We start from the raw sequence: 17282 nt of genomic DNA, 5'->3' as shown, positions 1-17282 counted from the left end.
CAACTTTTCCTGATTATGTGAAATTCTCAGCGTTGATCACCACTTCAACAAAGTGAGAAGTCTGTTCTTGAGTTTCTCCAGACAGATGTAGAAAAAAACAACAACAGAGGCAGTCTCAGGGGCTTGTAACGAAACCTAGTTATAGGTTTCGTTTCCTGATAATGACACATGAAAAACAGCCTCTTGAAAAACAGGTTCTGCTCAGCTCTTCCCACAGAGCATGTTAACCAATCAGATCCATGCATGATATTTCCTCTGTTAACATTATGCAGGGCCCTACAAAATAAAATAACTGTTACTATTTCCAGAGTTGTATAATTCTGTATCATGGTGTACTGTGTTTAACACATGGACTAATGCACACTTATCCCACCCTGCATTATCACAGCATGTTATTTAATACTCTTCACCTAGTTTACAGTTGAACAAACTGAGAAAATAACATTTCAGTTTTACCGAAACACAATCTACAGTGTTGCAAGTGTTGATGATTAACCTGATAGCTTTCACTTTGCAATGTCATATCCCCTAACCCTATTCTCTAAAATCTAACTAAGCTCAATTTGAATAGTATGTCATCTAGTATGATATCAAATAAAATACTAGATTCTTTTTTTTTTATGCTTTTTTTTTTTCTCAAAGCACTACACTTTGAAACAACTTTCACAGGAAGTGAAGTTGGAGGGATGAGATTAAGCAGAACAGCCTGGAGGCTGCAGTCATTTGGGCGTTGGCAACAGCTATGGTTTTCATAGCGCAGCGCTGTAATCTTCTGCAAAATCCTCAGAAAATAGATTACTGCAGGAGATGATTGGCAGCCAAACTCCAGTCTCAGGAGGCACCTGATGATCTGAGGAGGTAAGAAATTAACTGATTGCTCTTATTTAACCTGAGCTGTGACTTCCTCAACTGGCTGCTGTTGCTTCAAATGTAAAACTTAAGCCATGATTTTCTCTAAAAGGACTCGAGGAGGTCATTATTTCTCTTTACCGAGCTTGTAATTCAGTGTTAGAGTGGCTGAAATTTAGCTGCTATTTTCTCATTTAATTATCAGTTTGTACACAATGAAAAAGTTCTGAACTTTAGAACTCAATGCACTCTTACTGTTTCTGATTAGTGTTATGTAAGAGAGAGAGAAAAGAAACTGTTGTCCAACTTTTCATGTCCCTATCTGAATTGAGGCCAGTACTGACATGTTAATATGCTAAACAAAAACAGCCAAGTGTGATATTAACCACTTGACCACCAATCACCCAAGTTTTAGTCCTTTCTAAAGTTAATTTGTATTCAGAATTCATTTTATACTACAAAATGATCATTGTTTTTCCACTGTATTTGAACCAGAGATTTTTTTTTCGATAAATTCCTTGACTTTAAAATCATAAAGGGTGGGGCGGTGCGTGGCGCGGTGGGTGGAGCGGCCGCCCCGTGTGGAGGCTGCAGTCCTCGCCGCGGGCGTCCCCGGTTCGGGTCCCGCGTCGGGCAGACCTTTCCTGCGTGTCATTCCCCCTCTCTCTGCCTCCCCATTTCCTGTCTATCTCTACTGTCATCACTATCAAATAAAGGCAAAAAAAAGCCGAAAAATATATACTTTAAAAAAAAATCATAAAGGGTTAGGGTTAATATTCTGATTCATGAACTATGTGGGTATTGATCATTAAGCTGGGGGACAATTTTACCTGCTTGTCTGTTTTTGAAGTACATCTTTATTCTAACCCTCCTCTGAAATTCTTGTAATGTTATCTATGGCATTTTTGTTCAACTTCTACGTCTTGTGTATTTTCTCACTGTTCCTTTCTTTATTTTAATTTTTTGCTATTTCATTTTTAGTTGATCCAAAATGAGCAGCTCAATAAAAAAGCCACAACCTCCAATTGAAGAATGGACCAAAGAAGATGTACGCTGGTGGTTGATGACAGAGGTCAAAGTGCAAAACAGCTGTGCAGACAGATTCATTGAAGAGGAAGTGTCAGGAGACACTTTAGAGCATTTTGAAAAGACAGATATCCTGGATCTGAGAATAAAACACGGCCCTGCTGTCAAAATCACATGTTATCTAGAAAACCTGAAAAATGGATCACAGCATGAGTCACAGTTCCCAGACTATGTGGAAAACTGGACCAAGGAGCAAGTTAACCAGTGGTTACTGCAGTATGTTAAGCTGTATGGTAAATATGCACAAAGGCTCCTAGAGGAAGATGTTTCTGGAGACTGTCTCGTTTGTTTCAAGAAGCAGGATTTTCTAGATCTGGGTGTGAAAAGTGGTCCTGCTGTGAAGATTCTTGCAGAACTCCGTCAGTTGAAAGAGAAACCAGAGCCAACACTGGATCCTACTGTCCACACCAGCACAGACCAAGACGAACCCCCAAAACCCAGGCAGCCTGAACTGAGTCTGGCTCAGGCCAAAGAAACAATACAACCAGAGTCATGTGAAAAAATTCAGTCAAAAACAGCTGGAGTGGTGGGAAATGAATCTGGACAGACTCAGCAGCCATCTGGGAAAACGTCAGAGAGGAAGGAAGTTCTACAACCAAGGCCACAGAACTTGGAGATCAAGAGAGAAGAAAGTGTTGTGGTAATATTTCTGTCGTATTGTTAATTATGGAATTATTGTGTGAAGCCTATTGAAGGCAAGGCAAGGCAATTTTATTAGTATAGCCCGTTTTTACCACCAGTTTGTCTCAAAGGGCTTTACATCCCATCATAACAACATCCTCTGTCCTTAGACCCTCACATCCACTGAGAAAAAACTCCATGGAAAACCCTTTTAACAGGGAAAACCAGGAGAAAGCTAATATAACATAGATGTTGTTACATACAAGAAAACAGTTTACAACAGAGAATGTGAGAAACATGGAAATGTTAACAACAGCTGAAGGAGGAAGCTTCTGGTAAGCAAGGGAGGCAGGGAGAGCAGACTGTCGCTACCCGATCTGCGACGCTACCCGATCTGTGACAGCCACGTACGGCAACTCCACTTGGACAAACTTAGTTGAATTGACTTAGGATCACTGCCCTGTGTGCGTCGCCAGAGACGGTTTATCTTTTTATTTATTTTTTTAAATACTTTATTAGTAATGTAAATTGAGGGTTGGTTGTGGTGGTCTGGATCTTGATGCTCAGAAAACAGGAACACAGGCGACTTTTAATGTTTACTGTCCTCTTTTCTCGCCGGCCTCATCACCATGACAACCACAAACAATCACAACTACCACAACACTCACTGAATAAACGAGTCTGCCGCGGCTGTCTTATGACGGACCTCCGCGGTTTTTATTTTATTTTATTTTATTTTTTAATCATTTTCACAGTACCGTATTTTAATTTCACAGAACTTTAAGCATGTACGCAAATCGGGCAGCGCCCAAATGAAGTTTGTCCAAGTGGAGTTGCCGTAGGCAGCTGTCCAAGATGGCGGCCGGTCTGCGCATGCGCAGACCAGTTTTGTCACAGATCGGGTAGCGTCGCAAATCGGGTAGTGACACAGACCAGCTTAATGGAGGACTGGATGGCAGACTGGTTCATAGAGGACAGACCAGCTTAATGGAGGACTGGATGGCAGACTGGTTCATAGAGGACAGACCAGCTTAATGGAGGACTGGATGGCAGACTGGTTCATAGAGGACAGACCAGCTTAATGGAGGACTGGATGGCAGACTGGTTCATAGGAAGAGAGGACAGACCAGCTTAATGGAGGACTGGATGGCAGACTGGTTCATAGAGGACAGACCAGCTTAATGGAGGACTGGATGGCAGACTGGTTCATAGAGGACAGACCAGCTTAATGGAGGACTGGATGGCAGACTGGTTCATAGAGGACAGACCAGCTTAATGGAGGACTGGATGGCAGACTGGTTCATAGAGGACAGACCAGCTTAATGGAGGACTGGATGGCAGACTGGTTCATAGGAAGAGAGGACAGACCAGCTTAATGATGGCAGACTGGTTCATGGGAAGAGAGGGCAGACCAGCTTAATGGGACTTACTGAGAGAGGGAGGGGGGATTTTTGTTGGGAGGGTCGGGGGAGAGACGCACACTTATCAATGATTAAATATTTGATTTGAAGGTATTTTATAATAGCATACCGTATTTCCTCATAGCCGTTATTCAATTGTTTACATAATCAAATAAAGGCCACACCGGCCCCATATAGCTAAGCCAGGTCAAAAAAAAAAAAAAAAAACTGTCACTTGGAACAAACTGACAACTATATGATCAGAAACTCGTTCAACTCTGGACTGTCTGTGAAGACTGACGGGAGTGAAGCTGGCCTCATCCTCTGCTTCAGAGAGAGCCTTGCACTGTCGGACCTGGGTCTCTGCTCCGTGTCCAGAGCCTGGTCGGGAGGTCGGGACACGCTGTTCACGCTGTGAACATGCTCGCTAATGTGTAAAAAAAAGTAAACGGAGGGATTTAGAAATAAAAGCCTCCCTCAAATAACTTAAATGTGGCCATGAATAAACTTGTTTCGTCTATAGCTGTATTTCCCAAATGCAAATATTGAATACATCTCTATTTTCACAGTTAAAAATGTCTTTGTGAAAAGAAAAGAGAAACACTGTAGCATATTTTCATACGCACACCCAGCCTGAATTGCGATCAGTAAAATATATAAAAATATAAAACACAACTTAAAAATTAAAGTTGTTCCTCTAGTTTATTTTGCTTAAATGGATAAAGCTTCATAATTAAAAGTAGCGCAATGTCCAGCTGTCAGAAATTAAAAGCAGCCTCTTATGTGCATTAACAGTGTTGCTTCGGGCTGTGATAGCGTTTTCTTTTTTCTTTTTTTTAATCGCTCCTACTCACTCCAAACGAGCTGCTCATCTTGGTTGAAATCAGTGGGGATACGGGGATATAGCCTATTTAATTATTTTAACCCGAGTCTAGAGTCTAGATGGAGGTGGGTGCAGGTCGTACAGAGCTCCACACACACTGGGACCGAAGATGAGGTCGATGCTCAAAACACTCCTGCTGTAGCCTAAAAACTCATGCCTTTTCTTCCAGTGATTGTAGCATCCTCTTTATAATGCTCCTCATTTTTTGCAATCGACAACGGGAAAAAAACCCAGATTTGGCAACAAGAAACAGCTGAGAACGGACTCAAATAATCAAGCTACCGCTAATGTACTATACGACTTCCGGTTCTGACAGCGTTCCACTGACTCCATGGTTGCCCCGGAGAATAAGGTGAATAGCAGCGTAGCTATAAAATGGTTCAGAGCTACCTGAACCAGCCCTAACTAAAAGCCCTGTCATAAAGGAAGGTCTTAAGTCTAGACTTAAATGTAGTTAGAGTGTCTGCCTCTTTGACCCATGGAGAGAGCTGGTTCCACAGTAAAGGAGCCCGGTAACTGAAGGCTCTACCTCCCAGTCTGTTTTTAGAGATACTGGGAGTCACTAACAGACCTGCATTCTGGGAGCGGAGTGCTCTGGTAGGACAGTAAGGAATGATTAGTTCTTTTCCCCTGCTGTTAAGCTGGTCTGTCCTCTCTTCCTATGAACCAGTCTGCCATCCAGTCCTCCCATTAAGCTGCCCGGCTCTCCCTGCCTCCCTTGCTTACCAGAAGCTTCCTCCTTCAGCTGTTGTTAACATTTCCATATTTCTCACATTCTCTGTTGTAAACTGTTTTCTTGTCTGTAACAACATCTCTATCCCGTCTGTCCGTTCTGGGTGAAGGATCCCTCCTCTGTTGCTCACCCTGAGCTTTCTCCTGGTTTTCCCTGTTAAAAGGGTTTTCCACGGAGTTTTTCCTCAGTGGATGTGAGGGTCTAAGGACAGAGGATGTTGTTACGATGCTATGTGAGGCCCTCTGAGACAAACTGTTTGTAAAAACGGGCTATACAAATAAAATTGCCTTGCCTTGCCCTTTAGAGATACTGGGAGTCACTAACAGACCTGCGTTCTGGGAGCGGAGTGCTCTGGTAGGACAGTAAGGAATGATTAGTTCTTTCAGATAGGTTGGAGCTTTATCATTAAGAGCCTTATAAGTCAGCAGAAGGATTTTGAAGTCTATTCTAAATCCTACAGGAAGCCAGTGGAGAGAAGCTAAGGTGGGAGAGATGTGCTCTCTCTTCCTAACTCCTGTCAAAACCCTAGCTGCGGCATTCTGGACCAGCTGGAGACTCTTTAGAGAGTTTTTCGGACATCCTGACAGGAGAGAGTTGCAGTAGTCTAGCCTAGAAGTGATAAATGCATGTACTAGTTTCTCAGCATCACTCTGGGAGAGGATATTCCTAATCTTAGTGATACTGCGCAGATGGAAGAAGGCGGTCCTAGTCACGTGCTTTATGTGGGAGCTAAAGGAAAGGTCCTGGTCAAAAATGACTCCAAGGTTCCTCGCGGTTGTACTCAGGGTCAGGGTGATGCCATCTAGAGTAGCGATCTGATTGGAGAACGTGTCCCTGAGATGTTTAGGTCCAAACACAATGACCTCAGTTTTATCTGAATTCAGTAGCAAGAAGTTAGAGGACATCCAGGATCTAATGTCTTTCAGACAGTCTTGCAGATTGATGAGGCGGCTTCTGTCATCTGGCTCCATGGACAAGTAGAGTTGCGTATCATCAGCATAACAGTGAAAATTGATTGAGTGCATCCGGATGATGTCACCTAATGGGAGCATGTAAAGAATGAAGAGGATTGGCCCTAAGACTGAACCCTGCGGTACACCATACGTAACTCTGCTGTACTCTGAATGGTCGTTATTAACATTAACAAATTGAAACCTGTCAGATAAGTATGACTTAAACCATTTTAAGGCAGGTCCTTTAATCCCAATTTCATGATCTAGTCTCTGCAGCAGGATGCTGTGGTCGATGGTGTCGAATGCAGCACAGTACAGAGATGAGACCTCTGTTGGAAGCTATAAGAAGATCTGTGCTGTTTCAGTGCTATGGTGTTCTCTGAATCCAGATTGGAAAGCTTCAAAGAGCTCGTTGCTGTGCAGATGTTCATGTAGCTGCTCCAGGACAATCTTCTCAAGGATCTTAGAGATGTAAGGAAGGTTGGATATAGGCCGATAGTTGGCTAGGACATCTGGGTCAAGAGAAGGTTTTTTAAGTAAAGGGTTAATGACAGCCACCTTGAAGGCCTGTGGCACGTAGCCTGTGACTAGGGAAAGATTGATTTGGTTCAGAAAAGAAATGTTAATTAAGGGGAAGACATCCTTAAGTAGTCTTGTCGGGACTGGATCCAGCAGACATGTGGCTGACTTGAAAGAAGTAATTGCAGAAGTTAAGTCTGACAGGTCGACGGGAGAGAAGCTGTCCAAGTGTGTACCAAGTCTGGGAGGTGCTTCTATGGGTACCGTAATCTGTGCTCCATTACTGGCAATCCTCGTTCTAATATTAACTATCTTTTCGGTAAAGAAAGTTAGGAAGTCATTACTGCTGAGAGTTGGAGGGATGGATGGCTCAACGACACTATGGTTCTTGGTTAGCCTGGCCACAGTGTTGAAAAGGAACCTGGGGTTGTTCTTATTCTTTTCTATTAGAGATGAATAGTAATTGCTTCTAGCATTACGGAGTTCTTTTTTATATATTAATAAACTATCCTTCCAGGCTTGATGGTCTTCCTCATGTTGGTGTTGATGGGCCATTTGTTCATAACAAAACATGACATCCACCAAAAAGTTTGTGCATTTTAAGAGCACATATAGGCATGACCAGAGCGATAGATATAACAGAGTGGCGACAGCTTCTGATGTCGCCGCCAGCGCGGTCACGTGGTTCATGTAGCTCCTAATAGTTCCAAACGAGGCTGCCGCTGTCATGTTCTTCTATGGGACAGACAGCACTGAGCTTGCTTTTGGACGGTAAATATTAAAAAATAAACCGTACAAAGGTATATTTACAACTGTTACTGAATTACTGTATGTACATCAATGTCAGTTTTCAAACAAAAGGCAAAATCTTCTTGCTTCAAGGTTTTATTTGTCACTCTAAAGTGAAGATTAGCCTGCCCTACAGTAAAAATGGCATAAGAAGAGGAGTAAAGCAATATATTAAGCGGGAATATATATATTTAAGCATAAAAGATGTTCAATCAAACCCACACAGTTTGAAACAACGTTCAAAACACACACAGCCAGTATCACAACTAAATATAAAGCCCGCTAGCTTAATGCTAACGTATAATGCAAAACCTCATAGACGGGCTAACAGAAATTAGCATCGATATCGCCATTTTGCGGCAACCGAGCCACAGCAGTAAAGCTGCCAAAACCTGGCTTTAGCGCTGTCAACACGTCACAGTTTTAATATTTTGTTCATGCAAGAAAGTCACCGTTTAATCAAGAGTCTGTGGTCAGTTCATAACGTTTGTTAGGAACTTGCACCGATGTTTGTTCTGGGAGAAGTGCAGAGTCTGTGTGAGCCCCGACCGGGGACCAGGGGCAGCGGCTGTCACAGCAGCAGCAGCCGCTCTACTGAGCTGATCTGCCGGGGCCGACCGTCCGTCCTCCCGTCGGAGAAAACGAGCCAAGTAACGTATCAGCATGCTTTTAGAGGTTTACCGCCGGCTTGTTAAATTATTTTGAAGAGATTAATGTTGGTCTCATTGATGAAATTTAACAACTGTGGCAGTGGCATTAGTTTGTTTGAATGAAAAGTGAGCAGGGCTGCTTCTGGGCTACGGACTGAAATCACCACAGTTACGTAAATAAATAAATGTTTTTCAATGAACCGATCAGTCTAATAATTTTTATTTTGTTAAGTCAACATGGTTACTAGGGATGAGCGAGTACAGCATTATCTGTATCTGTATCTGTATCTGTTAACCATATGAATTATCTGTATCTGTATCTGTACTCGGAGTGGGCGGGGCCTAAACCGGAAGTGGGTGGGGTTTAACCCAGAAGTGGGTCGGGTTGTCTTGAAATGGGCGAGGCTTTAACCGGTATGTTATTTTAAGCGTTCAATTGATATGGATTGATCAGAAATTGTTATATTTATTGCTGATTAGAAAACTATTTACAGGACAGCATCAGCATTGAGCTTCAGATCAATGCGGTTTTGATCATGATAGCAAACAAACTATTCATTTACACAAGTTTTGCAACAATGAATACAACATATGTGGTTGCAATTATTAAGTAAAATGTAATGAACAAGAGTTTTCATACTCAACATAACTTTCTTTTTTTTACTTTAATTTTATTTTAAATGATCAGTGTGATTTTTAATTTTTAACTTTATTTTATTTCCACACCAGGTGTGTGTGTGAGTGAGTAAGAGAGAGACAGCGACAGCTGAATGTCAGCTACTCTCTCTTCACTACACTGATCATGAGAGAGAGAGGAGGGGGGAGAGAGAGAGAGTTTGTGTGTGTTTTGTAATAGGCCTATTATTTATACCACTACTATTTTTTTTAAAGAAATACAGAAAGAAAGTGTCAGACACTGCGTGAACTGATTAGCGCCAGCTGACGGTTTAAAAAAAAAAAAACTCCGACGAACGGTGGAGGGAGAGAGAGCGTGTGTGAAAAAAAAAAAAAAAAAATCTCCGACAGGCAGAGACGCAACGCGAGTCGGCACCACGTCTGAACGAACCCACGTTTACCAGAACTCTACTGGTTCATAAGTAAGTGACTGAAGTAATAACAAAGCTGAAGCTGAAGAAACCTAAACGTTAAGGGTAAAGACCTGAGAGACTGAGGGAGAGACAGAGAGAGACAGACAGCTGTCAGCTGTTCTGTGTGAGTGATCAGAGGGACACAGCAACACACCTGCATGTGTGTAGGGGAGGGGCTGTGGCCTATCACAGAACGCAGACACAGTCAGCTACCCAATGAGGATTTTCATTCAATCTTTTTTTTTTTTTTCCGAGCACAGATATTGACTCGTATTACTCGTATAATACTCGTACTCGGCAAAAGTGCTTTATCCGTACCGGATACTCGTTTCAGCCGAGTATCCGGCTCAACTCTAATGGTTACTGTACTTGGGAAAGATTATTACCACTTTATGACTTAAAATTGGTCGGTATTTCGTCAACGTAGCTCAGTAGTTTCTTGCTGTGCAGCCATAGAAACAGACGTGGTCCAGCGCCGCGGGAGGAATGTTTGGAACTATTGAGGGCTCCATAACCCGGAAGTCGGCCCGCCATTTTTTACAACGGAGTCCTATGGGAGTGTCGCCACTCTGTTATATCTATCGCTCTGGGCATGACAAACCACAGACAATTATTGAACTGTAAAGTTGACACTAAATAATGACTTCTGTTTCTTCTTACAGACTACGGTCCAGGCACACAGACCAAAGATTGCGGAGGGGATCAAAGAAACTCTGGATAACCTTACAAAAGATGAAATGAAATCTTTTCATTTTTACTTAAAAGAATACACAGGATCTGAGAATAAACCGATTCCCAGGGGTAAACTGGAGGGCAAGGACACCATGGACACCACAAAGATAATGACTGGCCACTACGGAAACGAGGGGGCTTTACAAGTTACAATGGACGTCCTTGAAGAAATTAATCAGCGTGAACTTGCCAGTCAGCTGGAAAGGAAAATGGGTAAGTCAACCAATGTTAAGATGTTTAAAGCAGTACTAAAGAACTTTCAGTTTTGGTTGAGTTTGGCGGCGCCTGTGGACCAAAGCGGTAGTGTTTTGCCTGAAGGAAGACTCCATTTCCCATGAACACTAGCGTGAAGCCCTGTAAATATCCTGCATTAAAATTAACAGAAGACATCAAAACTAAGTTTCTGTTTCCAGTGGATCATTTCAAAGTGAAAACACAAACATAATCCATTGCTAAAGTGCCGTTTTGCCTGTTCCCTCCTTGTTGTGACTCGCAAAAGTGAAAGTGAAACTTAAGTGAGAGCAGGGTTCCTACCATGCTCCTCAAAGCTGCTTAGTGCCAGAGAAAGAGATACAGACCATAATGATACAGACCCCCTCAGGCCATGACAGAGGTGTCATTCAACTTATTGTAAGTCGATGTATCATCACAAAAGTTCTGAAAATATTTTATGAAGGTTGAAAAGTTCCTTAGTGTTGGTTTAAATACTGATTCACAAACACTGATTTGATGCAATTACATTCACAATTTCACTCGATCAGATTTTGATTCAGTGATATTTCATGGACATTTGTTTGCTTGCATATGAATGCAATTCTAAGGAATGCTGCAAATTGTGCCTCTTACCCACACATGTCAAACTCAAGGCCGGCCACCGGTATAGCGTTCACACTACTCACACTACAAATCCCATAATACACTGCAACAGCTTCTGTACGGTCATGACCAAGCAATAGATCAACAAGTGTCAAGCTGATGCACACCTCCTAGGGTGTAACACAAGTCACGGTTCTGTACGTATCTCACTTTGAGGGTTACGCTACGTTCACACCGAGATCGCGCCGCGTCTACCTGCCGCCGGACTCCGCGGTAGACAGTAGTGGTACCGCTGGAATTTGAACAGGAAACTGCTAGTTCCCCTCTCGTTCACACACAGTAACACACACATGCACACACACGAGACTACCTAACGTTAATAAAGAACACAGTAGCGAGCAAAAAAAAAAAAAGGCAGAGGAACGTTCTGGGCTAGCTGGCTAACAGCATGCTGCTGTTTTTATTTTGGTAGTCAGATAGACGGATATTGTAGGTTTGGTCGAGTGAAAAAAGCAACAATCAATCTGTCCTCCATGCCAGCCATCGCCACCGCACAGATCCACCGCACGAATCCACCACAAAAGTTGAAAATTTTCAACTCACGTGGGCGGTGAATCGCCCGTGTTGCGCCGTCTGGTTTGGACCACCGCGCCGCTCAACGGGGCTGGCCGGGCGAATTGTATTGCCTTTCAATGTAAACTCGCCGCAAAAAGCCGGGCAGCGCGATCTCGGTGTGAACACAGCATTATGGTCCAGTACAGGTTCAGTACAATGGAAAAAAAAATCCCAAATGTATGAGACTACTTTTCTTTTCATTTATTTTGAACAAACAGCATTTGAAAGTTACAGTTTCTACAGTTGGCGACAAAACTTAAAAGCACGGGTAGAGCAGGCACCCAATAAACAGAGAGTCCTCACTGCAGCCGGCCCTGTATCGAATCCCGTCTCAGCCGACCCTTTGCTGCATGTCATTCCCTACTCTCTCTGCCTGCAATTTCCTGCCTGTCTCGACTGTACTGTCCACTAAAGGCAAAAAGCCCCCAAAATATATTTGAATAAAACAAACAAACAAAAAAAACTAAAAAGCAAACTAAAAGTACAAAATAAATAGAATAAAACATAAAGCTTGTCCATAAGGAGTGTTTTCATGTGTTTTCATTTGTTCTAATACGTACCAATGCATATCATTTGCAAGTACTCTCATGGTGGAATGTTTTCTTGCATTATTGACATATGGATATCAACAAAATACAGTTTTAATACACAAAAACTTTATTTTTCCTGCAGGTCAGGTAAACCAGCAGTGCCTCCGCAAAGCAGTTTTGAAGAAAGAAGCAAACCAGGGGGAGAAACTAAAGAATTTGTTAACCTGTGGTGGAAACTCACTTGACAACTATAATAGATTTGTCGTTGTTGTGAACAAGAGCAATCCAGAACAAGTGCCGTATCTCCAGTTTCTGAGTAAGTTGAAACTCTTTTCTGTGTTAGACTTTGACCCCAACTCTCTTGCTGAGGATGGACTGTGTCATTCCTACAGAGAGTCCAGGGTTGCCAATCTCCATACCGCAGCACAGTATCAGGGAGAGATTGACTCAGTTAAAAAGAACCTTAACCTCTATAAACAGACCAGTTGGGTCTTCTGTAATGGTAGAAATGACCTGGAAGGTGACTCAAACAAGGAGTTAGATTATAAGAACTGGCTGAGGAAAACTTGCAGAGATGTAGAACAGTTGGTTTCATTCATCTGCAACCCTGAGGTTCTTCTCCCTGGCAGGAATCTCATCATATTCCTTCTGCTTTCCCCTGTGGACACTGAGAAAGACCCAATCTTTGACACCTACAGGTCTTTTATTAAACACACCCAGGAAGAAAATATCATCACTATCTGTGAATCTCAGAGCACATATGAGAAATGGAGGGGGCTGATACAAGAAAAGTGTGAGTATGACATTGGCCATCTATCCATAAACGAACTGACCCTGAGTGAGATTAGTGGCACTATAATGACATTGGGGCCATTAAATCAGTCATCTGGTAGGCTAATACCCTCCTCTGATTCCAGTTTTGTTGTCCTGAAACAAAAAGACGAAGATTTCATGACTGCTCTGGACATTTTGTCTCTTTATCAGTGCGAAAAGATCTATGATGAAAACAGTCCAGAGTTTCAAGACTTCAGAATTAAAACTGAAGAGGAATTCTACAAAGGAGGCAAAGTCAAATGGTGGAACTTCTACTTCTGTGACAAAGACAAAGAGAAGCCGTTTATCAAGAGGGACAAGTATGAAAAAGTGAAGAAGATGATCAGGTCCCAGTTGAGGGAATCAAACAAAATATGTGCTCTGCTCAATCTCTTCCACCATCCAGGATGTGGTGGCACCACCTTAGCAATGCATGTGATGTGGGATCTCCGTCAAGAGTTCAGATGTGCTGTGTTGAAAGACAATTCACTGCCCAAGAAAGAAGTTGCCATTCAGGTCAGAAAGCTTATGAAACTTGAAGGTGAGAAACCCTGTCCAGTTTTGCTGTTAGTTGATGACTCAAAAGAAAATGAGACTCTTCATGATCTTATGAACTGGATTCACAAAGCTGCAGTTGAGGATATCTTAAATAATGTGGACAATACACAAAACTGCAAAGTCATCATTCTTAACTGTGTTCGATCCCAAAGTCCAATGGAACAATACAGACAGCATAACACAACACAAAGTCAATTCATCACTGCTTCACTGACACCAGAAGAGCAGAGGGAGTTTGAAAAGAAGCTTAAAGAGCTCAAAGAAACTCATGAAAAACCTGAGAACTTTTACAGCTTCATGATCATGAAGAGCAACTTTGACAAGGAATACGTAAATAATATCGCCCATAACACACTGGAGAACTTTGATTTCAGCACAAAGGCAGGGCAGCTTTTCGCCTATCTAGCCCTACTTAACACATATGTGTCAGAGTCTGAAATCTCACTCTCGCTCTGTGAGGACTTTTTTGGGATGAAAATGATTCGCTGGCAGGAGAAGGAAAGTGTGTTGGACAGAATGAAGCCATATTCAAACTTCCTTATCATAGACACAGTTGAAGAATGGGGAGAATACAAAGGAATCCGAATCCTTCATCACTCCATTGCATCTGCATGTCTGGAGGAGTTGGAGAGGAGCTGCTACTTAAAAATAAGTGATATTGCTCGGGCAATATTTCACTGTGATATCTTTTTCAGTGCTGGTGTTGTCAAACACAGATTCATGCTCTCAGTTCAATGCATGTTGATTGAAAGGCAGCGCAGGAAATATGGAGAGGACAGAGAACCATTTTCTCCTCTCATAAACACAATCCACAGCCAAGATGGAAGACAAACTGTCCAAGAAATCTTTGTAAAAGCATCATCAAGGTTTGTCACAAGTGCATCTATTCCTCAAGCACTGGCAAGGTACTTGTACATCAAAGAACGTGATTTCCCAGAGGCTCTGAACTGGGCTGAAAAAGCCAAGAACATCAAAGAAAACCCATACACGTTTGACACAATTGCCCAAATCCACAAAAACAATTTGAAGACGAACATCCATAGAGAAAAGCAGGAGACTTGGCACAATCCAGAAGACTTGGAAACAAACATTAAAATAGCAGAAAGCGCTATCAGAGCATTCAAAAGAGCTCAAGAGCTGGCAAATGCAGAGGATGAACCTGATGATGAAGCAGATGAGGTTGAGTCAGATGACTATCCCAGGAATTTATATAATGTTAATGGCTATGTTGGTTTGCTGGAAATTGCTTTCCTGGTCTTTGAGATATTGGGCAGGCTGCCATTCTTTGATGGAAGTGATCCAGAAAAAAAGAAGTACTTTCAGAGTTTTCTGAGGAAAGTGATCCCAATCACCAGTGTGTTTAAGAGGGATGATGAGATCAACAACAGGTATGTAGAGATCATCAAAGAACGTGAGCATTTTCTTGTCAGTTTGAAAAGTCAAGTAAAAGAAACATTCGAAATTCTTGACTACTATTTCACATACATAAAAGCGAATAATTCAGAGTTTGATTCAAAGAATCGTTGGCATATCAGTGAACATTTTAAAAAGTATCTAGCTCTTTTTTTCACCACCCCTGAGGAAAAAACAAAAGAACGACAAAACAACCCAAATCTCAATTTGAAAATTGATATAGAAGAAAAAAGACTGTTTCTTGAAGAGGAACAAGCTGATACATTTGTTGGCATTCTTCAGCATTTGGACAAACCTGCCAAAGAAATTGAGAAGATCACAGAATGCTATGCATTCTTGCAACAGCATCAACAATTTGTGAACAAAAAGCAAAAGACAAAAGAAACAATCAACTACATTGTGTCAAACATAGTTCTATACCTATTAAAACCAAAATCCAAACATGTCAAGAGTTACAGGAACCTCTCTGCGATCCTTTTGAAAACCCTACAAGATGTAGGGCTTGGGTATCCCTTCCCAGACCCCTACTACCTGGCCATCCTGTTATTCTGGCCAAGTCTTTCTCAGGAAAACGCAGAAAACACAGAAATTGGTACATATGTGAAGGCCATTCGAAACTCATCTCGCAAGTTCCTGACTTCATTGTTTAGAAACAGGAACACTGTTGCCCACCTCTACTTGGGGAAAGAAGAGGGACTAAAGAGACTTGTTTCCAAACCCCAACTCGATGAGAACTTTAAAGATATGCGCCGCGATACCTTGGCTCAACTTTGGCGAAATGGTGATATATTTAAACACAAAGCAATTATCAGTCGCCTTCATCGAGTCAGTGGAACCATTGTGCAAGGAGAAGTGTTTGCCAATTATGGAAAACTGAAAATTCCTGTGCGCCCAGCTCTTGTTGCCGGTATAAGAGATGGCTTCAGCACTGAAAAGGTTTCTTTCTACCTTGGTTTTGCTATTAATGGACCCCTTGCTTATGATATTAAGTATGATAACTAAGATAGTCACTTGTGTAAAAAGGCACAGGAGATACTGAGAGAACTTAACAGTTTGAAAAATAAAGGTGGCAACCAGTGACTCACTGTGAAGGAATTTCACACACCTGATCAAAAGAAGCACAAATGTAAAGCAAGATTGATTGCAAATGTAAAGCACCTGGCAATGAGCTGTATATATTGTACAAATGGAGTATTTTAATTTTCTTTTACACAATTCCATTTACATTATGAGAACTGCTGATGTAGCACAAGATGATTATGCCCCTTTTTAACTTCAAGGTGTTATTTTTATTTCATTGTTTTCTTACACATTATTATGTTTATTGTGGCAGATATCGCCAAAACGCAAATAAAAATCGCAACAGATTGCAGCAGCAATAACTATATTTTTATATTCTTTCTATATCATCTTATCAATTTTTTGACATTTGTTTAATTAATTTTACCTAATTTTTTTTTTTAATTTAATTAGAAGCAACAATGAAATGTTCTCCAGGCAAGCTCTTACCTAAGATGCAAATATATTAGTTCATGTTGAAAATAAAGTTTTAATCATTGTCTTGAAGAGAGGTCTCAAATTCCAGTATAAGAAGCATCCATCTAGCTTTCATTTTTCTTGATTGTTTTAATAATATTGTATCCATTTTATTTATGTACAATCACAAAAACATGAACAAATGCAACAAACTTTTTATTTAATCTTTTGTTTGTCTTACAAAATACACATTTGTTTTGATTTTTATTTTCATTTTTATGTGTTGTATTATCTTTTGCTTTATCTGAAAGTGAAATACAAATATTGGTAGTGAAAATGAGCTCTTTTTCAAGTTTTAGATCATTGACAATGGATAAAAATGTATTGTAGTGGTTTGAATCTGTCTATTACAATAACTGTATAAAGATGAGTAGATATTATGATGAGTAGTTTCTGTTCCTGTGTGTGTGTGGGATCAAAGACGGAGTTAAGATTGTGGTGACATCTGTCAATCCCTCACCTGTGTATGACCTGGATGTGAGGAAATGCAGAGAGAAAAGAGCTTTTGCCCTGGCACGTATTAATTCAATAAAAGAAAAAAAGCTGTGCCAGACAATACTTGCCTTTCAAACGTACTAAATAAAGACGCAAAAACTTCCATCGCAATCTGTTTCATGTTTGCTCGTTTGAGAGACGCAATCCTCAGTGCACCCGGTCAGTAGATCAGCTTGCACATTTTTTTTTGCGGGTGACATCAA

The 17282-nt window shown here is 41.3% G+C and overlaps 1 protein-coding gene across 2 annotated transcripts; it reads left to right on the top strand.

Annotated features, from left to right (window-relative positions):
- The first annotated feature begins 692 nt into the window (after positions 1 to 692).
- Positions 693 to 16724, top strand: LOC146989346 (sterile alpha motif domain-containing protein 9-like). Of its 2 annotated transcripts, none has more exons than XM_085775266.1 (4): positions 693 to 858; positions 1831 to 2575; positions 10234 to 10516; positions 12407 to 16724. In XM_085775266.1, exons 2-4 carry the CDS (start codon positions 1841 to 1843, stop codon positions 16048 to 16050), a joined length of 4662 nt encoding a protein of 1553 aa, XP_085631392.1. In that variant the 5' UTR covers positions 693 to 858; positions 1831 to 1840; the 3' UTR covers positions 16051 to 16724. The 2 variants fall into 2 exon arrangements, with proteins under 2 accessions (XP_085631392.1, XP_085631393.1); XM_085775267.1 differs by having other exon boundaries at positions 719 to 858; positions 1831 to 2572.
- Positions 16725 to 17282: the final 558 nt, after the last annotated feature.

The sequence above is a fragment of the Trachurus japonicus genome, chromosome 4, assembly GCF_045865225.1.
Source record: "Trachurus japonicus isolate A0001 chromosome 4, Traja_1.0".
Lineage (NCBI taxonomy): Eukaryota > Metazoa > Chordata > Actinopteri > Carangiformes > Carangidae > Trachurus > Trachurus japonicus.
Note: the sequence above shows the minus strand (reverse complement) of the source record. Positions and strands in the feature narration are given on the sequence as shown.

What these genes read in the sequence shown, in the direction of transcription:
- LOC146989346 (XM_085775266.1), top strand. Translation starts at nt 1,841, where the DNA reads ATGAGCAGCTCAATAAAAAAGCCACAACCTCCAATTGAAGAATGGACC. An exon ending in AGAGAGAAGAAAGTGTTGTG is followed by an intron (nt 2,576 to 10,233) that starts GTAATATTTCTG and finishes TTCTTCTTACAG; the next exon opens with ACTACGGTCCAGGCACACAG. An exon ending in TCAGCTGGAAAGGAAAATGG is followed by an intron (nt 10,517 to 12,406) that starts GTAAGTCAACCA and finishes TTTTTCCTGCAG; the next exon opens with GTCAGGTAAACCAGCAGTGC.